Source organism: Calidris pugnax, unplaced genomic scaffold, assembly GCF_001431845.1.
Source record: "Calidris pugnax isolate Ruff unplaced genomic scaffold, ASM143184v1 scaffold102, whole genome shotgun sequence".
NCBI lineage: Eukaryota > Metazoa > Chordata > Aves > Charadriiformes > Scolopacidae > Calidris > Calidris pugnax.
In genome coordinates, this window is record NW_015090846.1 from 1,489,484 (window position 1) to 1,514,284 (window position 24,801).

The 24,801-nt window shown below is 48.8% G+C and overlaps 1 protein-coding gene across 6 annotated transcripts in view; it reads right to left on the reverse strand.

Moving 5' to 3' along the window:
• Nucleotides 1-24,801, reverse strand: part of RAPGEF1 (Rap guanine nucleotide exchange factor 1) — an 84,859-nt gene continuing 60,058 nt past the window's right edge. For 2 of the 6 annotated variants that reach the window (XM_014943053.1, XM_014943052.1), the window contains exons 12-26: nucleotides 15,772-16,053; nucleotides 14,274-14,366; nucleotides 12,540-12,628; nucleotides 11,169-11,280; nucleotides 9,451-9,526; nucleotides 6,225-6,309; nucleotides 4,792-4,884; nucleotides 4,241-4,426; nucleotides 4,001-4,085; nucleotides 3,672-3,766; nucleotides 3,179-3,257; nucleotides 2,933-3,034; nucleotides 2,318-2,415; nucleotides 1,135-1,263; nucleotides 1-426 (exon numbers count right to left, since the gene is read on the reverse strand). In XM_014943053.1, the coding sequence (XP_014798539.1) occupies nucleotides 276-426; nucleotides 1,135-1,263; nucleotides 2,318-2,415; nucleotides 2,933-3,034; nucleotides 3,179-3,257; nucleotides 3,672-3,766; nucleotides 4,001-4,085; nucleotides 4,241-4,426; nucleotides 4,792-4,884; nucleotides 6,225-6,309; nucleotides 9,451-9,526; nucleotides 11,169-11,280; nucleotides 12,540-12,628; nucleotides 14,274-14,366; nucleotides 15,772-16,053 (1,755 nt within the window). In that variant the 3' untranslated portion in view covers nucleotides 1-275. The remainder of the gene's footprint in view (nucleotides 427-1,134; nucleotides 1,264-2,317; nucleotides 2,416-2,932; nucleotides 3,035-3,178; nucleotides 3,258-3,671; nucleotides 3,767-4,000; nucleotides 4,086-4,240; nucleotides 4,427-4,791; nucleotides 4,885-6,224; nucleotides 6,310-9,450; nucleotides 9,527-11,168; nucleotides 11,281-12,539; nucleotides 12,629-14,273; nucleotides 14,367-15,771; nucleotides 16,054-24,801) is intronic. The other 4 variants (XM_014943055.1, XM_014943054.1, XM_014943057.1 and 1 more) reach the window with 3 other exon arrangements.

The following is a 24,801-nucleotide window of genomic DNA, read 5'->3' on the forward strand; positions in this document are numbered from 1 at the left end:
TCTCTCTCTCTCTCCCCGGGGTTTAAAGCTGATCCGTGGCACAGAGGGACGGGAGGAGGAGGAGGGTGAGTGCAGCGAGCACCAGCCCATCTCTGCCCTCAGCGGCCGCCGCTTCTCGCCCGCGACAGCCCCGACGTTGGCAGGCCCAGGGGGGGCTGCCAGCCGGGAGGGAGGGTGCGTCGGCCGGTAACGGGTACAAACATGGAACTCCAGTCTCAGAGCTGCCCTGGGTGCGTCTGCGGAGCAATTCTCCTCGCCTCGCACCACCCCTCCTCCTAGGTTTTCTCTTCTCGGTCTGTTTTCCGCCTCGTGATGTTCCGAGGTTTGATTTTGAGGGACAGTTCCCACAGGGCCTCCTCAGCCAGGTGGTCGCTGAAGTCGTTGAAGAAGGACACGATGTCGTCGTTTCTTTTGATGTCGTAATGTCTGGAGAAACCACAGAGCAGGGAGGCAGTTAAACACGGGGCTACCTGGAGAACATCTCCCAACCTCCAGCCACCCCCACCCTGCTCTAAGGGACACCCCCACCCTGCTCTAAGGGACACCCCCACCCTGCTCTAAGGGACATCCAGCACTGTGGGGGCTCCGTTATCCCATTAATACTTGTGACCATGGTGTGACACCTCCTGCTCTAAGGGACATCTAGCGATGTGGGGTCTCCGTTACTCCATTAATACTTGTGACCATGGTGTGACACCAAAAAGGGGAAAACCCATCATCCCCACTGCTGAATTGGAGAAAAAAAGACCGTGTCACCGTAGAATCAGCAGTTAGATCTGCTGCTCTGCACTGAAGAAACCTCTCCATGATTTGGAGAAGATCTCTAGATCTAGGTCTCTCCTAGAGAAGATGGGAACCAGCAACCAGCAAGACCTGGAGGAAAAACTCCGGTCTGAAAGACAGCAGTGGGAAAACTTTGCTGCACTGGATCTCCAAACTAACATAGGAAAAATGCTTTCCCAACTTCCCTAGAGAGGGAAGGGGACTGTGACCAAAGCCCTGTTGTTCCCTGGTCTCCTTGCATCTCCATCGTGATGCTTTGACTTCAGACTCCTTCCCCTTCCACGGGGGCTCCCCTGCCCCAGCCATGACCCCCCCTGAAGCCAGCTCTGGCCCCTCTGTTGCTGCACTTACACTTGTTGGAAGCGCCTCATGCTGTCCAGGATGTTAAACTGCTGCCAGCGCTTGGAAAAGTTCACTTTGCTGTCAATGTAATCAGGGTTTCCCAGATGAACAAAGGTCAGGTCCTGCAGAATCAGGCCTCTGAAGGAGAGAAAGGGGAACAGGGAGTAGGCAAACAGGTACAGAGGTCAGTCACACAGGGGCAGGACGGCCAGCCAAAGGCAGCCACGGGCAACCTAATGGCCTCCTGCTGCTGCCACCATCAGCATTTGGAGCTTTAAACTGGAGGGGAACGTCTCCCTGGTAGCAGACCCAGCAGTGTTGAGGTGCAAGGTGCCCACCATGCACAGCTGAGGGACCTCAGAGGTGAGGCACTCACGGTCACACGAAGGGCGCCGAGGTTGCTCTGTCACCCTCCACGGGAAGGAGGACCAGGCTGGAATAAGGTTGCAACGTGAAGTGCCTGCCAGGGGTTAAACCTTCCTGCCAGCTGTGTGCAAGAGGGTTTCCCTCACGTTGAGGTTTTGCTGGTAAGGGGGTCTGCATTCCCTTCCTCCCCCTGTCCCCTTGGCTCAGCCGTGGCTCTGCACAGTCCTGCTGTGTTCCCCCCCTGGAGGAGACACCACACACCTCCACAGCCTCCTCCTGTGGAACTCCTTCCATGGAAGAAAGCAAGACCAGAAGTTTTCCTGGTGTTAAACCCAGAGCAAATCTGGTATCTAGATCAGAAGGTCCTTACAGAGAAGGCTTCAACCTTTCATTTAGAGGCAGGAAGAAGCAGCACGTGTGACCAGGCAGGCTCCTCATTTACCAGCTCTTGCAGTCACCAGAACCAGAGCTGCCCAAGCAGCAGCTCCAAGCTGTGTGTTCCATTGGAAAATTTGTCTTGCTGCACACAGACCCCAAAGAAACTCTAGTTAAAAAGCATCAACTAAAGATCCAGGCACTTGCTCTTCCCTTTGCCATTGTCAATTCACAAAAGCTTTCTTGCTGTTGTGCACAACAGCTGTCCCTCTGCTTTCCTCTGCTACAGGACAAATTGGTCCAGAAAGGGCACGTGGGTTGGCGTGGCACTTTGCCACCTCACATGGGGCAAAAGGCAAGTGCTGAGCTGAGCAGAAGCTGCTGAGAAGTCCTTTAAGGAACCTTTTGAATGTGGGGAAGTTAGGGCAGAGGAAAGAAAGTACCAACTCACAGGTAGGGTATGCAGGGAGGCTCCACATCAGCCAGAGCTGCTCGGTAGGCGCGGAAGGACGAGGAGCTGTCGATCAGCGTGCAGTACTCGGCCAGGCCCTGCAGGACACAAAGCCCACGTTGGCACCACTGCTGCAAACCTGTTTTCTTTGTAACATCTCCCCAGAGAGCTACTCAGGCCAGGGAATTAGTGCCATCCTGCAAACACCTCCAACTGATTTACTCAGCCTGATCCCGAGTGCAGATACACAGTTTGCTGCCTTCAGCCTCACCAAGCCTTCAGTTTGCAGGGAGGAGGAGGTGGCTGTTTTCACCCGTGACTGCACTGGCACTCATGTAGCTGTCAGAATGCCCAGCCACACCACAGGAATTTGCAGGGAGGAGGAGGAGGTGGCTGTTTTCACCCGTGACTGCACTGGCACTTATGTAGCTGTCAGAATGCCCAGCCACACTGCAGCCTTCCAGCACCGTGGCATTTTACCCACTGGGGAGCAGTTCTTCACCATCCCTCCACCCTGGGACATTGCTGAGCTGTTAAATCCACCAGCTCTTCCATCCCCTAACCACAGTTCTCTTTTTCCCCTGAAGGTGACAGCTCTTGCTGCTCCTCCCTCACCTCTGAGGTTTGTTTCTGCCACTCCAGCCTTCGGATGGGTGCAGAATCCAGTGCAGAAAGAATGGCCAGATAGGAATTAAAATTATTCAGCTTTCGTAAGTGCTGTGAAGAGGGAGAATACACCAGTTACTCTACAGATCTGAAAAGCTTTCTAGCATCAAAAAGCTTTACCAACCAAGGAGGTCCCACTCCCTTGCTCCTTTAAGGAGCAGTGTATGTGATTCACCACAAAAGCCAAGCTCATACCTTCATAATCTTTATGAATTTAAGGAGCAGCCTCTCTCGGTCTTGGGCTTTCTCTTGTAGCATAATTATTGAACGGACCCTGGAAGAAGGAAGAGAAAAAAAAAACCAAGAAAGATAAACCCACCGAAGCAGATTCCAGTTTTCTTGTTTCATTTATAAAATTGCTAACTAATAAGGATGAATCAACAGTACTGAAAAGTTCACGATGCTTCCGACTTAAAGGGAGCACACTAATCCACAACAAAGAATAATTCCAAGGATGACCACAATAACCCCTCACAGAGTGCATTTATTTGCAAGGGGAATGTGTGTTTGAAGGGCTCAAGAGAACTGACAATAATTCCTCTGGGTTACAGTGCTCTCCAAGGGCCTCCTGATTTTCTTTCTTTTCTGGGGTCTTTAGTAAGTGTCCTGCCAAACTGCCAGAAATACACATTATCCTGTTTGTAACAAGGGGACCAGTGCACAGTTCAGTGCCACAGTTGCTCCTTACCAGTAGGACATGTTATTAAAGTGCTCTGTGAACTGCGTCAGGTTGGGGCTCTTCTCTTCATTTTGCTCCTTTGCCCAAAGCAAAACTTCTGGGATCTGCCGAGGAAGAAGAGCAGATGGGGGGGTGGGAAAATGCCACACATTAAAATGGGATTTCTCCCTCAAGATTCCCAGCCACAGCCTGTGGTCACAGTCATTTGCTGACACAAGCTCAGCTGTCTCCTAGAAGCCAACAGATGTGCTCGGAGAGCTGGCAGGGAACACCAGAGACCACAGAGGGTACACGTTCAAACCCCTCCCATCACCCTTTCCCCATCCTCATCTCTGTACCTCAATTTTATAGAAGAGTTCAGCATCCAGGAGGGTCAGCTGCTCGGCTATTTCATGACTGTGGAAATCATGCAGGGTCCCTGGCCTGTAGGAAACAAGTAGGAAGAATAAAGGCTAAGAAAATGTGTCCTGTTGTCTTTCCTTTCTTGTATTTTGGACTGAAAAAGCTCTTGTGTCCACAAGAAAGGGATGCCCTGTCTCTGAAAGGACCAAGATACGGCTTTGTGCATCCTCTCTCACCTGGCTGCCACCCCACGGGCTGCAAGAGGTTTGATGGAGTTGGCGTAGCTCAGCATTTTCTTCTGATCCACTTTTTCAAGGATATTCTTGCGCAACACTCTGGCGAGGCTCAGCTCCCCGTTGCAAACCAGTCGGAAGACCAGGTCCATCAGCAGCTTGAGAATTTCCTCCGTCAGCTCCACTAAGCTGAGAGATGGAAAACCCAGGGAAGGCATCAGAGCTACAACTCTGGGCTACAGAGTTCATACCTGTACCCAGCCTCGTTGCTCTCTCCCACAAGCAGAATTGAGTGACTTAAATTCCTCCCCTTCCCAGCTCTTCTCTTCTTACAGATGCCCATTTTAATAATTATTTTAAAGTCACTGACAGAGGTAGGACACGAGAACCTGCAGAACAAGAGGGTTCAGCACTATAGGTGTCTCCCTGGTCAGGGTAGAGGATTTCAGCCCTCATTATAGATGAGAATTAAACAACAAATCTTCATATCTGCCAGACTTCTGTATTGTTACTGACCCCACATCTCCCATCCCGAGACAAAGAAGGGAACTCACCACAGCTCATCCACCACTCTCACCAGCACGAAGAAGGTGTTCTTACTGACTCGCTTCTTAAACGTGTCTGGGAAGTGGCAAAACTTCTCATATGTGGTTGCAAATTAAAGAATCAACTTAGTGTGGTCAGAGCAGCACCAGAGCATTAGACCGCTGTACTTTTCTGTCTTAACTGAAACTGGTGTTCAATTTCCAAGAGATAAGGGACACCGGTATGGCTCTAATTAACATGGGATTAAGCTGCCAGCAGCTGGAGGTAGCAGGGGTGTGAGGAGGTACTTACACCTCGCAGAATTGATGCTAGAAGAGCAGATGTACCCTGAAACTGTTCTCTCTAAGGTAGAATTTAATGAGCAGCACTCCTCTGCTGTGATCTCCCCCATTGGTCTGGGACATCTGGTCTCAACAGATCTCAGATGTCACCTCTACCTTCCTCCCTGGCCAATTTGCTTGCAAGGAGAACGGTGGCAGGGGAGACAGCACAGGCTGAAAAAAAGCTTCTGCCAGGTGGACAAAGGGGAAGAGAAAAAGGTTATTATTAAGCCAGGTATTGACAGGGGCCTGCAGCAAATGCCCCAGCCGGTATTTTCACCGACAACTGCTCCGCAGTGAGATCTGCCGTGTCCTTGGCCGCGCCGATCCCCGCAGGAGCACGGGGAGCCCCAGCTCTGCTGCAGATGGCAGTGATGAGCCACCACGCAGGACAGGGTGACGTCAGGCTCCCCTTGACGTGTGCGTGTGGAGGACCAAAGCCCACGAGGCCTTTGCACTGCCTGAACCCAGACACTGACCCGCTCAGCTGAGGGCGAAGGGAGCCACGGGAAGGGAGCCAAGGGGAAGGAACTGCAGGCAGGGTGCTGGGCAAGAGGCCTTCTCCGTGCTCTGCCAGCATCGTTAACGCTCGCCCTGCCTCGTAGGGGCCCTCGCCTCGTTAGCGGTTACAAGCTCAGTTCAGAACTGGGAGGCTAAGAGCACAGCATCTTCTCTGCTGCATTTCTTGCCATAACACAGAGAATAGGTCTGGATGGTTTAGTCATCTCCAGTATGAAGCTACCTCTGCCAAAGCAGGCAAACCTGACGGCCCCTGCGGAAGGAAGAGCGATCCGCATTCTACAAACGAGACGTCCCAAACAAACGACCAATTCCCCAGAGATGTACAGAAAATCTGAGCTGCTCTTCTCCCCTGCCAAGGCCTGCAGGATGCTACTCTCAGGTCCGGTACTCCACCCTGCCCGGACCTGCCCAGCAGTATTTCCCATTTGCAGGGTGCAGAGGTGAAGGAAGTCCTGCTTGGGACACCTCCAGGGCAAGCACATTACGGACCACGTTTTCAGCAGGTTTTTGGCCAAACAACTTGCCACCAACTCCCTCCACAATCACTGCTTGGCTCTGATTCCTGGCAGTGGTGCACCGCCACTTGTGCGAAAGGATATCTGTATTGCAGCTTCTTGATGAGCTCTTCAGGGGTAATAAATGTCCTGTATGTGGTCAGAAAGGCTTCACAGTACAGCACCAGATCTGCAGAGAAAGACAAGAAAGCCTCAGTTAACCCTGCTTTCAGGAAAAGGAAGCTTCTTGTAAGGTTGAACCTAGTCTTAGAAGAAAAGGACATATCTTGACACAGATGGACTTTACAGAAATCATGTGTTGTTGTTTCTTACCAGCAGATGGACCCTACAGCACAAGAGGAACAGTGAAAGTGCCCTGTCCCCACCGGCCTGGCTCCCATCTGCAGCACTCACTTATGCCACCACCAAAGGGGTCAGAGAAAAACACCTATTTGTGGGACAGGAGCTTTCAATATTGGGTCAAGGAAAAATGTGGTTTAGACCTTGGGGATACTTTAAGATCTGATGGTGAGAGGTGGGTGCCTGTTCTCTGCATAACCCTGTAGGACATGGTCACTCTTCCCTCCTGATCAGGAACACACGTGTTTCGACCCGATGATATGGTGCTGGCAACCCTCTGCCCTTGCTGTGTTCCAGGAAATCTGCCCCAGGACAGCCTAAATTCTTTTCAGCCAAAAGAAGAGTAAATTTCACTTCAAAAAATGACACTACCATGACCATGACCCTGCCACAACACAGACTCTGAAGCGGTGAACACAGTCAGCTTTTCTTTATTCATCTGCAGCAGCCAGGCCCCAGAACTGCAAAGGCTTTGGCACTAAGGAGGGAATTTGAAAAAGCAGAAACTGCAAACAGGGAAGAAGATTTCAGGTTGAGACTGAGGTACACTCACAGTCTCAGGAAAAGCTTGGTCACTGTGGCCAGCAGTGGTCAAAATGGAAACTTATTAGCCCTGGTATAAAAGCACGCAGCACTGTGGGGCAGCACGTGCAGTGGGATGGCACAGTGCCCCTGCCCCGTGCACTGCAACCCCTGGCAGAGCCTTCTGAGCACAGATGGGGAGAGAAAAAGCTTCTGCCCTGCCTGCCCAGGCTGGGCTGTACATGTACAGCTTCTTTCAGCCAGGACAGGGCTGTGGAGGGTGGGAGAGAGCAGGGCAGGGTGTGCTCCCGGTGCCTCTACCTGTGCTGTTTCTCTTGGCAGGAGCCCGACAGAGCCAGCGCCTCCTCCTGCTCTTAAATCAGAGCCTTTTGGTTCAAGACAATTGGAGGTAAGCTCTAAAGTCAGCAGCTGGGTGGTCATGTCAGGGGTGAGTCTTCAAGACAATCAGAGGTAAGCTCTAAAGCCAGCAGCTGGGTGGTCATGTCAGGGGTGAGTCCTGGGCCTCCTCCAGCTGTAATCCTGCACTCGCAGCAAGCGCCTGTGGCTGTGAGCACTTAACTGACCATGGATTTTATTCCTAAAGACCACAAGTCTCTCTTTATCCCTTATTCCATTTAGCTCTTTTAGAAAACTCAACTGGACAAGAAGCATCATGCAACAGGGCGTGGAGTTACATTTATTCTGGGTTCCCATCTGCCCAAAAGGCAACGTGAGGTAATACAGCTGGTCTGCTCTGGCACTCAAAGCTGCCAAGAAATTCATCTTTAAAGGAAAGCCTCTTAACTATACCCCTCTGTGCCGTTTGGATGATTGATTTACAAGCCCTGAATTCTTCTCATTGTAAGCTTAATTCATTAACCCTCTCAGTCACCCAAACACTGGGTTAGCATAGCACAAATTCCTCCGTGCTCCATTCAGCTCAGCAGCTTGGCACAGCCCGTGGGGCTGAGCTCGGCCACTATTCTGAGAAACTCCTTGTCGGCACCGCTGTGCATTTAAAATCCTGCTCTAGCTTTCCCTAGTCTTGAGAGGTTCTCCCTGGCCTTCACCTCACTGCTCGCAGCATCCTCGGAGCTCCCCATTCATGAACAGAAGCTCTAGCACACATCCCTTTACCAAGTTTCAACAAAAACAGGAGGGAAGTTCTTCCAATCTGACACTTGTTCCAGAGAACAGCAGGAGTAAATGAGAGCTTCTCTATTCCAGTTTCAGCATTTTTATAAGGGATATTTCCACCATCTCATTTACACTATTTTTAAAAAAATATACATATCAAGCCATGGTGCAATCAACTGCTTCCACCTCTTGAGTACCCTCCTAACTTTGGTGCTTTCTGCCTGGATTTGATGCCCAATGTAAACAGGGAAACATAGCTGTCAGAGGAAGGATTTTCTTGTTAGCTGAATGGTGCTGCTAAGTAATTGCAAACACCTTATGCTACACTAAAAACCCTGCCATTTAAAAATGCACATGAAAGATATTTCCCCTCTGCCTATCAAACCTCTAAAATACGAGCGCTGAGTGGTTCAGCGGGTTAGTGCCTTTTGCCTTGCATCCCCAGAGATAAGGAGATCAATTCTGGTTAAGGCCATCAGCACAAATGTGTTTGGCAGGTTCAAAATCACCGTCAGGAAACATTGCAAAGGCTGCCTTTGCCACAGGTCTTGGAAAGGAGCTGCTTCATGTGGGTGGTGACTGGGTTTGGAGAGATAAAGTGGGGTTTTAATGAATCTAGAGCCAAGTGTTGCTAACATCCCTTTTCCTCCCCCTCATCTCCTTTCTCATACTGTGGATTCCCTCTCTGAACTGGTCTGGGTGGCTACCAGCATGCAAGTGGTAGAGTGTGGGACTAGGAAATGACATTGTAAGGTGAGAATAAGGGGTGTCAGCAGACCAGCACCCCGACAGCTTGCCCCATGCCCAGGGGTACTGCATTAGACCCAAACCAACATCCCTCCTCTCTTAATTTGATGCAACAACAGTCACTCCCACAACTCCTCCATCTTCCCTGCCCTGACGTTCAAAGGGCAAGAAGCACCTCTGAGAACAGGATCCAGGCCACAACAGGCTGGTCACACCTGCACTCGCAGGAGGCTGGTATGGAGACAGCAACACATCACTGTCACCAACCCCACTGGTGCACCTCACCCCCCAGATCTGGGCAAGGGCTGTGAGGAGTTAATACCATCCCTGCAGCTAAATGGAACGAGCAAGAGCTTATCCAGCTTAGCTCCATTTCACCAAAGATAAGCACAATCCCCCCTGCCCCCCAGCAACTTGGAGGATCGTGGATGCAGTTCTCTCCTCCCTGGTCCAGCTGCCTGCAGCCACATCACAACCGCACACACCGCAGAGACGCAGAAGACAAGCAGCAAAAGGCCACCCCAGGCTGAGCTCCTCAGCTCTGCTTTTGGGGCACCCACCGTACCTTTCCTGTCGGTCTCCGTTGCATGCACTAACAAGATGTCTCCGGATCCACCACGAACATCTGGCCCATCATCTCCCTGCAAGGAGAACAGAATCACGTCAGGCATGGCCCAAGCTGCCTTTGGCCTGCTTCACCATCTCTGGGGTTCAAGCTCAGCAGCAACTGGCAGAGCAGACAACGTTCCTGGCACTGCTCACAGCACAAGCTGGGACATGGTCTTCAGTGCTGGGCTAATCCAGGAATTTGAATAAAGCATTTGGTCTCCCAGAGGAGGATCTGGGCTGATCCTTACTCAGGGTCTGTGACTCCTTAAGGCCAGGCCCTGGAGCTCAGTGAAAGCTGAACCTTCTGCCCACAGAAGAATGAACAGAAATGTCCCGGACTCCCAAAGGGTCCCAGAAGACCATTAACGGAGCAGTAACACTGTGTGAAATGTCTCAAAGTGTGGGATCACGTACCACAGCGGCTGTAGGGTGAGAGGCCATGCATTCGACTCGCATGTTCCTAGAACATCAAAACCTCCCCAATTAATTCCCTAATCTGGAACTATTTGGCTGGAGGTCACCTGAAACGATCCAACGACCAGGAGCAGAAAACAGCCCCGCTAATTGCTTGGCCCATGCCTTTAACACTCTCTAAAAACATCTTTCTTCTCGCTCCTGCAATTCTCAACTAAAAATATGCAAAACTGATCTATCACTCAGCCAGCAATTCCCACGCTGCAAGAAACAGCTTGCAGTGGCAGTTCTGTACCGTTTCAAACACACAGACCGTAAAGAAACAAAAGAAAAAAGAAGTTAAGGGTTGACATAGATCTGCTAGTCCCAAATGTTCAGAAATCACTGGTTTTTAATTGTTTTTTAAAGGAAATATTCCTGCAGAGGAGACTGGAGTCATGTCTGGCTGCCCTTAGCAATGTCTTTGTCATTTCAATATGCAAAACACTGAAAAATCTGTGGATTACAGCCATGGAGCAGCTATGTCTAAGATGTGAATTTTTCAGGTGACCCTCTGGCAGGACTCATTAAATACTACTTAAGGAATGAGTAATAGCTTCTCACTCTCTCCTGCACATCTCGGCTGACCAAAGAACACTCCTAAAGTGCCAGTAAATGATACATTCTCTCTATTTTTCAGACTATCCCCCTGACAGTCTGCAAGCTTCAAAAGCCTGCATATTCTCTCAAGCTGCATGTCAAAGACAGCTTGGTTGGAGAGCGCGGTGAGTAAAGCTGTCTGGGAGCACACCCAAGGCTAGAAACAAAGCCATTTCTCAAATACAGAAACCCACTTCGGCTGCTCTTCCACATCAGCAATTCAGCATCCTGCTCAGGAAATCTGCTGAACCTGCCTTCAGCCTGAAAGGCCAACACCATAAACCTGCACCTGGATTTATTGTGCTCAGGCTCTCAGGTGCTTCAATTCAGACTGTCACAGGCTGAAGAGGTGGGAAGGAGGAGAATGGGAAATGGGCACAGGATGTTTTTAGAGAGACGTCTCACATTTTGTTAAATCCTCATTCATTGCTGATGCTCCCTGCCTGTACCAGCATCTCATGCTTTCACAGCAGCCTGCACTTGTAAAGCTGCATAGCACTGCTGCTGCAACCTACTTTTTCCTATCAAATAAAAGCTGATGCCTTGCTCGTGCACACAGAAAATCAGATTTCAATACAGCATAAACCAAAGGGTATGAGAGCAAACCCTGAATGCACCTACCTCTTGCTTCAGCGTTAACCTAGACATAATTTCACTGTGGTCGATGAGGGATAGTTCATCTACCTCTTCCTCCAACTGTGATGATTCCAAAGCATCTGGTGACTGCTGCTGCCTGTGAAAAAAAGCAAATACCCATCCGTGTCATTGCCCATCCAGGGGAAGAGATGTTGGGTCCACCTGAGCTCGCTAAAGGACAGTAAGTACACAGACAGTCTGGAGGTAAATCTTTTGCAAACAAGCCCAACCGTCTAGCTCTAATTCTGTTGCTTTGTGCACCTCTTGAAAAAGAGAAAGATGAACCGTTAGGACCTGAACACTTGTCTGCCTGCATTTCTGGCAGATGGGATTTTACTAGGCCCTGCGTAAGTACACACTTCTATGTCTCCTTAATCCACCAAATTTTTAGTGCACACAAATCTAAGCCTTTCCTCAAATGTATAGAGACGGAGCATATTCTATACATACATCTCTGAGTCAGCTCATGACCCATTGGGCTCCTACAGGGGGAGATGACAGGCTCTTTTTCTGCAGGAAGGTAGAGCAGAAAGCTCTGACCACTTTTTGGGTGTACATCCACAACTCTAGTATTCCTGCCCCCAAAGGCTGGTACTCTTTGTGTCTGTATTCCTAAAAAAAACAGGTATATATATTCTTTACAGCTCTCCACCCAGGCACAGACTAAAATCTGGTGCACCAGTGGGCACTTCCAGCAGATAGTGAGCTTTGCAGAGCACTCCTGCATTGTCTCCTTCACTGCAGGGATTAAAAGCCTCAAACCAACTGCAGGAAAATGGGGGAGGGAAGTTGACTGCCACGCACAAAACAATGCTGTTCTCTATTTTTGCTTTAGAAACGCAATTGAAGAGCAATCTCAAGCAGCAGGGAAGCACTCACTCCACTCCTCCTGAAGCCCATCTGTTACAGCCTGCACCTCCTCATTTACATAGACAAACGATAGCTAAGAGCATTAGAAGGGATATAAAGCCTCCTGCTTTGGGGCCTCAGCCAGCCTCTAACTAGCAGGGTTAAGAAGGAATTCCCCTCTAGAAGACTATTTCCCAGCAGCGATGCAGACTTTTTTTGCACGTTTCCCTGGAGGGAGCAGCCAGTAGCAATGACAGGGCTGGCAATTAGATGGACTTAGGGTGGCTGACACAGGCTGCATTAACCCCTGAGTTAAGTAATGACATCTTGCTGGGATCCTTTTCGTTCAGCAGGATCCCACCGCTCACCAGTTGTGCAAAAAAACCACAGGCTTAGACAACATTGAGAAGGTGGAACAGGCAACCCCAAGGATATTTTGGGCTAATGGGACGTTGGTGAGACTCTGGTGGGGCTGGGAAGCAGGAGGAGCCCAGGAGCCAGGCTCACCTTTCAGCACCATCTTTGCCTTCCTTCCCCGTGGTGCTGCTGTTGGAGGGGGAGTCTTTGGAGTTGCTGTCTTTGACCGAGGGAGATTCCTGTGAAGAGAAGGAAGTTTTTTGTTATCACATGTGAGTCCCACGCCACAGCTAGTCTTGCATTTACAGTCTGACTGCCTCTAAATGGCCCTTTACTGTAAATTCCTACAGAGCGGTTAAAGATTGATGCAAGTTAATGCCAAATGCCAGGAAAACACAGAAGTTAATTAGACAGGAAATTTGGGACCATCTCTGGAGACTGGTGTAATTAGTACTGTTTGCTTTTAACATTGCGAAATGATGCTGAAAGTTACAACAGAAGTCAGCTGTTGTCTTGGATTTTAACCCTTTCATGAGTTCCTTTCCCTCCAGCCCTTACAATTGAACTACACTTGCCTTCTGCTTTAATGAGAACAGACACAGCCAGCTCTAGGCTCTCCAGTTTCAGTTCCCCTCCCCGTCACAGCCCCCAAAAAGTACTCTGTCTGAGGGGGTGGGTGCCCAGTGCTGTTCCTGCCTCCCTCCTCTCCCATCAGAAGAGCTTACACAACGATGCAACGTTTCCACTTCACAATTCACAGCTGTGGAAATCAGGCTGATGCAAAAAAGCAGAACCATCTGAACCCACAGCATGGAACAGCAGGTAGGGAGCTCAAAGCAAAGATACAGCCTTTTAAATTAGCTATTTATTAAGGAGAAAAATACCCATGAATGACAAATGGGAATATTAATCTAACGGTGTTGGAGTTCAGAATTATTTAACATCGTGCAGAGTGAAACGTGGAAATTCAACCTACTGGACAGGCAGGACCACCTACGCACTATCCGTTCGGCCTGGAAAACCCACTGGTGAGCTCAGGTTTCTTGGTGTCTGCAGAATTTTTCCAGACTATATCTGCAAAGCCCTTTGCTTCAAAGTCGAGAACCACCTCGCAGCTGCCCAAAAGACTGGGCCTGCCTAGACGTGTCTCCTGAAGGGAAGGAATGGGAGAGCTATCTCTTGGCTTATTTATCACCAGCGTGGATAAAGGTCTCGGAGACATCCTGTGGGAGATGTGCCTTCCAAGATGAGGGCAGGCAAAAAGATGGCCACAGACCTCTGCCGCTGTTTCCTATGACCCAACAGGAAGCCGGTACCTCCCTGCAATGGAAAACGCCCTGTCTCCTCTAGAAAATAGCTAAGATATGAGACTTGAGTAAAGGAAGAAACAGTGTGAGATTACAATGCCAAATCAATCACTTACTTTGTAAAACGGTGAAGGAAAAAAAAATAATAATAATTTAGTGCATAAGGCTTTCTGTATTAACATGGGGAAGCCAAAGCAGTTACAAGAATAGACACGGTGCTGGTGGGGTGCAGCTTTCTGGAAGGGAACCTCAGGCAAGCAGCTCCAAACAGACAGCGAAGCACAAAGGAAAGAGCGTGGCAAGGAAAAGCCATCTCTACCTCCTGCCGGGGACCCCTCACCGCGACCCCGAAAGCGTCACCTGCTCTCCAACCCGGACCGGGAGGGGACCCCCAAGCCTGCAAGCCAGGAGTTGGGCAAGCAGAGGGACTGCCAGCAAGGGAGCCAGGGCAGCAGGAGGGACACGGGAGCTCCAGGGTGTGCAGAAGAGGCCGGTGCCAAGCGCGTCAGCCCCGGCGTGAACTCAGCATGCACCAGGCAGCCCCTTCCCGGTGTCCAGCCCTCTCCAGGTTACTTACTCCTTCAGAGCGAGGGAGTTCCCCGTTGCTCTGGCCAGAGGAATACAGATTGACGTATTCACCCTCACCAGCCTCCTCACTGGCGTTTTCACTCTAAGGGAGACAGGATGAAAGGAAATACGTGATGGTGCCCCCCGCCAGCACTCGGTGTCAGTGAGAGAACATGCCCACGGGCTGGGAGGAGAAGCGCTCTCGGCGCCTGCTGTCACCTAACTGGGAGCCCTTCCTCTGGCTGAGTGGCCAACACTGGCCACCGAGGCTGGAGGTAATTATTTTCTGGTTCTTGAGAACTTCTTGAAGGCCCTGAGCTACAGCAGGAGAGCAGCAGGCTTTGCAAGAGCTGCCATGGACTCCAGGTGAGATGGTGAAGGTGCAATACACACGTGGGGATTTTGAGGTTGCAGAAGCTGAGCGTTGAAAGCTTGTCACACAAGTGCCTGTCCTACCCGTGCTGGAGTCCTGCCGCTACATGTAGACCAGGGGGTGTCAAATGTATCTCCCAAACTATGCCACAAGCACAGACTAGAGCCATCATGCCGGGCTAAACCAAACTCGAGGGCTTCTGGGCTGCAACGAGGACCCAACGCAAGGAAGATGGAACAGCGAGGTCAGGTCCAGAGTGTAAAAACCTGATCATTTACTCCACAATCAGTGTCCCTCTTCAAAACCTTGTGACGAGGCAGCACTTGCCTGCGCTGCGCTGGCAGCTCTAATCCCACCAACTCTAGGCTTTGCAGTAAATGAAAGAGGAACTGCCTTGAAAACCAGGTGTTTAAAAAAGTAGCTGTAATGGAGAAACCTGCTCAGTCATCTGCAAAACTGATCTGGGACCTCAAACTAGTAGTGCCGTATCAGCGTGGGAACAGCGTGAGGGTAACTTCACCGACACGTGATGCTTTGCACCGACACACACTGGCACCAAGCACAAAGCCAGGGCTGCAGGTACCCGGGAAGGGCAGGAGCCTGGAGAGAGCAAGAGGTTTATGCAGAAGAGAGAGCGAGCTGGATGGCACCCACCGCTCCTGGGGTCAGGGGGGAGCAGGGCAGCCAACTCCTGCCACCGCAGGGACTGCAGGATGCCAACCACTGCTAGGAACCCCTGTTCAGAAACAACCAGCCTCACAAAACACTCCTTTACCTTCCTCAGCTTTGTATTACAACGGCAGGAAGCTACAGCAAGTTCTCCTCTCCACCAGCATTTGACATTTTACGTTTCCTACATATGCGCTAATGTTTTTGCAAGCCTGCTGAGGTTGTTCATTTTTTCTATGAAATTTGTATTGAAATTTTTATATGAAATTACCTCTCTGCAATTTACAAGAAACCAGACTAGATCACATTAAGCATGTATTAATATCAGAGACATTTTCTTCACATGCATATTTGGAAACCAGACCTGATCACATGAAGCATGTATTAATATCAGAGACATTTTCTTTTAACAAACAAATAAACCCAGCCTTGCGTTAAGGTGCATTATCTCTTTGGATAGTCTCACCGAAGGCGTCTGGAGAGAATCAGTGAAAGAGGTTTCAGAAGGAAGGCAGACAGGAGCATTCCCGTTAAAGCTGCTCTCCTGAGAAGAGGAGTTTGGCACATCCACAGTGCTGGGTGACTGGCTGGCTGCGGCGGGCACCGCTAGGTCAGAGCTCTGGGACGGATGGACGGGTGGGAAAGGTGGGGTGGAGCAGGAGGAGGAGGTAGAAGAGAGGAAAGGAGGTATGGAGACTTGGTTGTGAGGCACAAAGTCCTGGGAGTAGGACCTAAACACAGATTTGTACTACAGGATGCAGAGACGTACGACATAAAAACAAGGAAGACAGGGAAAGGAAAGAGACAGACAAAAGAAAAAGTAATTAGATCGGCAGCAGCGTAGCAGTGACAGCATAAGGCATTTCTAACACAGGCATATCTACGTCCAGAGGCCACCCCCAGTGGAGGCAGCACTACTTTATCATCCACATGCTATGTCCAGAGGCCACCCCAACAGAGGCAGCACTACTTTATCATCCACATGCTAGACCAGGAATTGCTACCTGGGACATGTCAGGCGTTTTTTCCACGGTGAGGTATGTTCTTGCACAACCAGCAACCAGGCTGCACGTCTCACAGAGGGAAACTGGGCACCAGGGTGTTCACCTGCAGGTAGCCAGCCTTGGCTAGGGAGGGAGAAAGCCTGGCTACCTCAGGCCTGTTAATGACAGTCACCCTGAAAATCACTTGAGTGGATGAAAGGATGTGAAGGCATCAGAGAAACCATGACTGTGAGCATGCTGGAAATACCAAGACAGAGAAAAGTACTCCAAGTGCTTATTGCTTTTCTGGGATTTTCCACAGGATCCAAATTTAAGATGCCGTTTGCTCCAGCCCTATAATTTAACAGCTACTGTGTCAAGCCTGTTCCAGAACACACAGCTCCCCGGGAGGAGTGGCTGGATACTATCCTTCAGTGTAACTTTGAAGACAAAGGAGATTATGCTGCTACTCCTTCCCGTTTGAGAAACATAGGGAGCAAAAATGATAATTGCCCTCAGGAGCGATGAATTCCTTATCAAACCAATCCTTTAATGCAGTGCCTCGAAGAGTCAGCTGAAGAGATGAAAAGAGATCATCTGCGTAAAGCTTTATTTTGCTATCTCTCCTAATCATCAGATTACTGTTCAGATAATATTAAACAGGGTGCAGTGGGAATACATTGTGCCAAGAAAAACAGGAGCAACCCTCTGCCTTTTAACATCTGGCGCTAGTAAGATTTGCCGTCGGGGTAAGTCCAAAACAAAGCTGACACCCACCGAAAACCAATAAAAAATAGAAAAGACAATAATGCTAAACCTGCTGGAGAGGAGTTTATTTTAAAACCTGTAGAGCCCAACTATTAGCAAGATATGTCTCGTAGCCAAGTGGGCTGGAGGAAAGAATCGCATCATCCCAAAAAAACCCCCAGTGACATGAAGCTGCAGAAGGACAGTGTGTTACGGAGCTTGCACAAGGCACAGGACACAGCTTGCTCAAACCAGGCTGCAAAGTGACACTGCTGCCATGTCAAAAGGAGAAGGGGAAACGAAGGCAGGAATTGGTGGATTCAGGCTACGTTTTCTCAGGCGAGTCGAGCGGGCGATAAAAAGCAAAGCCCAGTCTATCACCTGAGCGGTGGCGGCAGCGCCCAGCTCGGCAGCGGTGGGTTTGCTTCTGTCTAGGAAAGATGTGAGCTTAAAATTCTAAACTGAGAACAGCCTCGGGCCAGAAGCCTGGGAAAAAAAGAAAAAAAAAAGCTTTTCCACTACAAAGGAAAGGAAAAGTAAAGGTCAGTGGCTAGACTTTACCTTCCACCACTTTAATCCTCGAGTGGGTGCTCTCCGCCGCGTGCGGAGTCCGGCGATGCTCTGGGGGTGTTCTCGGGGCCCAAACCAAATTGTGGGCCATAATACAGAGGAGCAGAGGGAGAAGCTTTGGAAAGAGAGCTTAAAAGACTACTGAAAAATAATTAAAATGCAAATCCCTAGTACATGCCTGTGGCTAAAGGCAGACTGGCTCTAGGACAGGCTCCTCTCTCTTCCTGCCCGTTTCTTTCCGGATGAGCAGCCCCGGCTCCAGGGACACTGTCAGCTTTTGGTGCTGCCTCAGTAACAATGACAAGTCTAATCTCCGTATTTACTTTCTGCCTGGATAAATGCTCTACATTTATTCATTTTCACTTGCATGGTACAAAACACTAAATCCCTCGTAAGACGCCAGGCTCATGACATCATCTTGGCTCAGCAGATTTATTATGCCTGCCCCGTCTCCCTGGCATCTCCTGATCTCACCGGCGCTAATATGCCAACCATATTAGAGTCCCAGGCCAGACCCAAAAAAAGCACAGGAGCAAAGCAAACAGAGAACCACTGCTGCAGCGGTTCTCCAGAAGGCACTCAACAAACTGCTGTCCTGATAACGAGAGCCTCTGCTTCAGTAAAGGAAATAATTTGCTCCAAGAGGATCTATCTGCCAGCTCCCCTAGAGCTGAGCTTCCTGCGCCCACATGAGAGCGGCGGCACATGCTGCCCCTCGCTTTGGAGTTGATGGACATCTTCCACCCAGGAGTCCCAGGGGTTTTTGTCTCTGACCTGCTGAACCCAGAGAAAAAGGCAGGCTTTTGGCAAAGCAGCCGTGGAGCTCACGCAGGGCAGGAGTGAAAGGAAATTACTGTCCTCAATCAAGTCACTCTGGGACAGGCAGCACCCCGCGAAGCTCTCGCGCTGCCCCACGGTGCTGGCAGGGTGAGTTCAGGGCAAACGCCGGCCGGGAGGCTCGGAAGCTGAGACACTGCCTGTTCCACTGCTGGCAGCTCGGGGAGATGAATTACTGCTCCTGGGGCAGGAAAATGTGCACAGCTTCTGCCTCGCATAGTTCCAGAGACATTAATCCCAATTCAAAGGCAATTTTAGACCTAAATATAACATTACGTTGCATAAATTTTAAAAGCTTCAATGTGGATACATTACTACTGACAATCCCTATACATTCATCTCTCTTCGGCCTCATCAATACACCCTTGAAAACAACATCTTGGCATGAGATGTGTTGAAAATGCCTGTTTAAGGCTCAGGTACCCAGGAAAACACGTTAATCTTCATTATGTGATCTGCAAACAACCATTTAACAACGCAGACGTGCTCCCAGCATGCTGTTAACAAAGGGAAGAGCGCAGAGGAGCCTTTGGTGCCCTGGCATTAATTAGCCGGGCTGCTCTCGACTTCTAATCTTGTTGTAAAGTTGCATCTTGTAGAAATCGAGCCAGGGAGCCCCCTCCTTCCTCTGGAGCCTGCAAGCAGCTCTGGAATTCCAGCTATGCAGCCGTGCTGGGACAAGAGCCAAGAATGAAGCATACTTTTAAAGGGGAAAAAAACACCCTGCGGTGGAGATGATGTCCATATGGCTCCCATTCCTGCTGCTCCCCAGTCCGACCCAGCCCAGCCCAGCCCAGCCCAGCCCAGCCCAGCCAGCAGCTGCAGCAGGAATTGCGGCAACGGCTTCCACAGGGTTTGGTGGCTCTACATTTCTTGGAAGCCCTGTCATCCTTTAAAAGACATACTTTTTTTGGGAAGGGGACAGTCCATTCAACAGAACTGTCACAAGCAAACCAGTCACCCTCTAGTCCTCCCCCCAGGCAATCAGAGGCAACAGTTTATCTTGGAAACAAATCAGTGCTGCTTTTAATCTGCTTCTCAGAGGTTTCTTGCAGGGGCAGTAAAGCCTCGCTTATGGCTGTACTGACACAACCTCCTACTCCATGGCTTTGCTTGAAGTGAAGTTCTTCAAATAATCTCTGAGAAAACTAGAAAGCAGGATCTGCAACCAGATCCTTTGAGAAAGGGTGCTTTCCTCTTCCCAGACTCCAGCCACACTGCCAGGCTCCCACCACAGGACAAGAAGATGGTCTCCCAGCTTGAGTGATCCTCACCTACGAGAAGAAACGCCCAACACGGGGAGAAGAGAGAGATCCCTCTCCCCTCACCAGTAAAGGTGATTTACAAAAAAACCCCAAACCTATTTGCCACTTGGGAAGTACTTCCACAAAGCATGCCTTGAGCTCGGGGCAATCTTGTCTCCTGGGAACAGCAGGAAGGCAACGTGCCCAGATCTGAGTGTTTACCACACACTATGACACACAGAGGTCTTCCAGAGATGGCATCTTTCAACATTTTCAATTTGCTGCCTTTGATTTTTTTGGTAATGGTCAGTATTTTAGAACAGCTTTCCATCATTAGCAGCAGTGCTACAGGATGTCCCAAAGGTCAACGACATTACGACTGTTTATTTGGATTAGATGGCAGGAGATAAACACTTTAATAGAAAACTTATTTCAAGAGTGACACTCCTCTACATTCACTAGGCATGGCTGACCACGAGGAACAGGGAAATGGGGTGTTTATATGCAGGGAGTCCCTGGTTGCGAGGAACAGCAATCTCCATCCTAAATTCAATGTTGAGTTCAATTATATGGCTGTCGGAGCATCTGCAGCATCAGCAGACACAGTCTCTCCCTTTTAAGCACAGCCCTCTCAGTTACCCTACAGACTTCTGCCAAATTCATTTGCGATCCTGCCAGACACTCCCAGATCAGATAGAACATCAGCCTTCCAAAACGTGAAGCGATCAGAGGAAGGATCAATCTTTCAGATCTGCTCTGCTAATGCTATTAGGAGAGCAACGTGGGCAACGTGCCAGAACTGGATGCCCAAATTCTAACAGTAGAAAGCTATGTTCCCAAAATACTGGGTGTTGCACAAAACTGCTACACCCTAAGAATATAATTGCACAGACAACTATTGGAAAAGACTTCCTATCTCATGACACAATGCTGGGCTTCCAGGTACTTTTGCTAATGAGGAAGGAAATGCTCCTACAATGAATGGCTGGAAACGCAAGCTGCCAAGAGAACGGCTTCAAGTGCTGCCACAGGAAAGGCAGCAACTCCTCGTGCTTGAAGGTTTCTCAGCAAAGGCTCTGACCTGGCCACGGAGCTGACCTCCCTGCTTTTACGCAACAGTCAGCACAGCAGAGGGATGGATGGGGCTCGTTGTTCCCTTGGGAAAGGGTGTCCTGGCTTCCGCACGAGAAAACACAAAATCCAAGCTTCTTATGTGGGAGGGATACTTGTATGACTTTGGAACAAAACAATAAGGGGGGAGCGGGGGAAGAAAACTTTTTAAAGATTTACTAATCATGCTATCAGCATCTCTCTGCTGAAACTATCAGGAGAATTCAATCTGATTGCACCTACAGCATCAATTGTTGTTTGACTTGTAGACAATACCACCGTATCTAGCAAGCAAATCTCTAAAAAGGAGACAAAGACAAGACCCCTAAGGAATCAGTCACACAAAAAACCGTCGTGTGTGTGGCCCATGAAGTCAACAGGGGTCTGTTTAAAGAGACCTACACAGAGATCTGTAGTGCACCAATTGGAAGAAAAATGTATAAACCACCAGAGGAAGTGGTTTTCAGCAGGATTCATTGATGCCAGCACTATTAATACCACTGTCCAGGCCTGCTGTGGGCAGTGGAAATGAACACAAATGGAGAAGGAATGCTAAACAGGAAAGGCAAAACAATACCTAGAACTCAGCAACTGAGTCCCCTTTGCCTCTGCTCCAAACTAACGAGCCAAACCCTACTGAAGACAGAAATGAACTCACACACTGTGATCTCTCAGCTCTGGTTTGATCACAGTTCCCACCATTGGACCACCATATGAATCAAAGCAGCTCAGTCTCTGCTGAGGACCAGAGCTCGGCGTGTGTTGCAGACTGGAACTGAGTCATTTGAACACAATTGAGGCGGGGGAAACATGTGAAGCACATGTCTGCATTGCGCGCGTCTTTAAACACTTATCTGACCCTCCTTTTCCTGAACATACGTTAGCGCATACACAAGACAGAAAAACAGTTGCTGTGAATTTTCTGTGAGCTTGCTCAATTTGCTCAAGAACAGTGTGAACAAGTGAGAACAGAAGCGCTGAACTGGAGCTTTCATAAGGAAATCACTTGCGCCTTCTGCTGGAATCCAACAGCCAATTTGGTTTCTGGAAAATTACTGGAAATGTTTCTTAATTAAAAAGAAAACATAAGAGAAAACAGCATGTTGAGAAAGGCAAGTTATTTCTCCATAGTGGAGGATGCAGCCAAATTTCCACTAATGGCACGTACATGCCTCAGAGAACAACTGTGGTCCTTGTTTCAGTGAGGAAAACGTTCCTAGCTGTAACCCAAAGCAAGGCTTTCCACAGCCTTTGGTGGGAAATGTGCGGAGGGATGGCAGAACAGCTTGTCACCGGGCTGATTTCCTCTAGCAGTGCAGAGTTCCCCAGCTGCTGGGAAGGAATGAGATTAGATTCCTGCCGATCGGACACCTGCACACCCACTTCCACTCAAACAGCACAGGGAGTTAACAAACTGAAGGACAGCACCTCTGTCTTCACAAGAAGAAGGGAAGGAGGTGATCAACTAGAGAGAAACTACTGCCAACAACCACTGAGGAGGACACTTTCATATCACACACCTCCCTTCCTACCATCTAGCGACAGAAAGCACTTTCAAAAGAGATGGGAAGCCCTGAAATGACTCTTGACACTACAATCCAGTTGTCCCCCCGATGTGGGATTTACAGGCTTAGCTGGGCATGGGATGGGGAATAGGATGCTGCAAATCCCTACAGTATCAGCCCACACTACAAGCACGACCCTTGCTGGCACAGAGGCCAGACGCGAATCAGACTCAGTAAAAAACAAGCTCAACTTGCCAAACCTATGAGGTTTGATCCAGTTGCTCAAGATCTGCCTCTATCCAGTAAAAGCTATTACCTCTGACACAATTTCCTGCAAAGAAGGGAAAAGCGCGATTAGTGGGTTGACAGAGCAGCGGTGGCTTCTGGACTGCAGCAGCGTCTGCAGCACTGATGGAAGGGAAAAAAAGTCAGGGTTCTAGAAAAGAAATTAATACATTTAAAATTGAAAGAGTAAAGATGCTCCAAACAACTTCACCTTGCTTTTGCTTCAAAACACTCTCTGAAAACAGCTTTTTTAAGCCCCTAAAATCAGTAGTAAGGCGCTAGTCCTTCTCCTGGAGCACAGAGCTAATGGGCTAACGTGAAAAACGTGGTGTAGGCTCAGCCACATGTGAGCAGATGGGTCTTCCTGGCCTGGGCCAGGTCTTTCCTCTGGGACTGACTCCCACTGTCCAGCTCACACCACCCCCTGGGAAGGGAAAAAGCACAGGGCACTTGTGACAATTGGCCATGCTTGGCCAACCTGCGATGCATCGCTCACGCTGGGTCAATGGTCAGTCATTTCATTTATCATCTCTGGCTTCCTGGTATTGATCTAAGGAGGTTTTTGCTTCCTGTACAGAATGGGTAAAGATTAATGGGGGGATACATATAATTTTAAGAGATTTGATAATCACCACTAATATTTGGGTACACAGGAGGCCAACTCCCCGGCTGGCTGGTATGCGAAATGTGTGCTCTCCCCTGCTGGGGCGGGTGGAAAGCTACTGCTTATTTTTTAACAGCTTTATTGTTCATTACAGTGCTCAATTACGTGGCCTTTCTCTGGTGAGAGATGAAAAATGAAGACAGGAGATTAAGAGGAGCAGAGCAACGTGCTTAAAGTGTTACTGGTGCAGCTCGTGGCATCCCTCACGTGAAACCTCATGGTCTTCCCAGCCCAAGCTCGGGAGCAGATTGGAGAAGGGGCCCTGGTCCTTCCCAGTGCTGAAACACAGGGTGTCACCCTGGGAACAGTCCAAACCTCGACAGCTGTTTCACATCTCTGTCTTATTAAGGATAGGGAAAATGGGATAAGCCATGGTTATGGTATTACATAGGTCAGCTATGATGCATGTAAAGACATTGGTATTTTGCAGCTCGCAGACAAAGAGACACTGTCATAGCGAAAATCTCATTTTTGTCTGTGAAAAAAATAGACCAGCCAGAGTCATGAGCAACTATGAGATTATCATAATTTAAGGGCATTACTGGAAAAATCATCATTTTTAACTCAGCTTATTTCCTTTGTGCATTTGACAGTGCACTGTCTAATTGTTCTCATTGTTCCTCATGCTCCAGCCATTTATTTTCCCCTAACCAAATCTTTGCAAGAACAAGTAAGGATTTTCTAATGAAGTTTTAACATTTCGTAGAATAACATATTCACAATAATATAGTCCAAAGCAAGATGAGACCAGGTCAGAACAATTAAGTAGGGAGTAACCATTTAATCCAACCAGGATGCTTTTTTAAATGAAAGTGCCCATGTATTTCTAGAACATTGTAGTATCATATTTATAGCTCTCCATTAAAACAAAAATAGTTGAGTGCTTTTCCCTAGTCTTACAGTTCTGTGTTTTGCTTGCAAGGATCACTATCAAACAAGAGAGCTGTACAATTCAGAACTTGTGCATTATTTCAAATTTTAGAACTGCTTACCACAAATTTATGCAAGCACTAACCTTTCCACACCTCAGCCTTTTCATCTCTGCAGCAAAACTATGGTACTGCTCGCTCTCACACAAGTGGAAGCCAAAAGCTTTAATTCATTGCTTGTGAAGTACCACTACTTGTTAAGTACTTGAATACTTTCTTCTTCTTTGGACCAACAGTTATAGCTAATTTTTAGAGAATGAGTAAGTGTTGAAATGGGAAGATAGCAGTGGCACAGTGGGAGGACACCATTTTCAAATATTTAATATTAAACTAATTGAACACTTATGAATTTTCTTGGGTCTTGTCTGACAATTTCTTCTCCAGAAGAAGTCTAATTTACTAAACCATCCAGGTCACTGTTAAAAAATAGCCTATTCTCAGTTGTCATCACACGGCAATCAGAGCATAACCACATAGTTTTACATGCAAACGAACCCCATACTGATGAGCTGTTGGAATCCCATGGTTAGACTTAATTTCCTTACATTAACACTTTGTTATTATTACCATTTAATTTAAGCAGCTGATCGCAGATTTAAGCAGTGCTCTAAGATTATTCTTA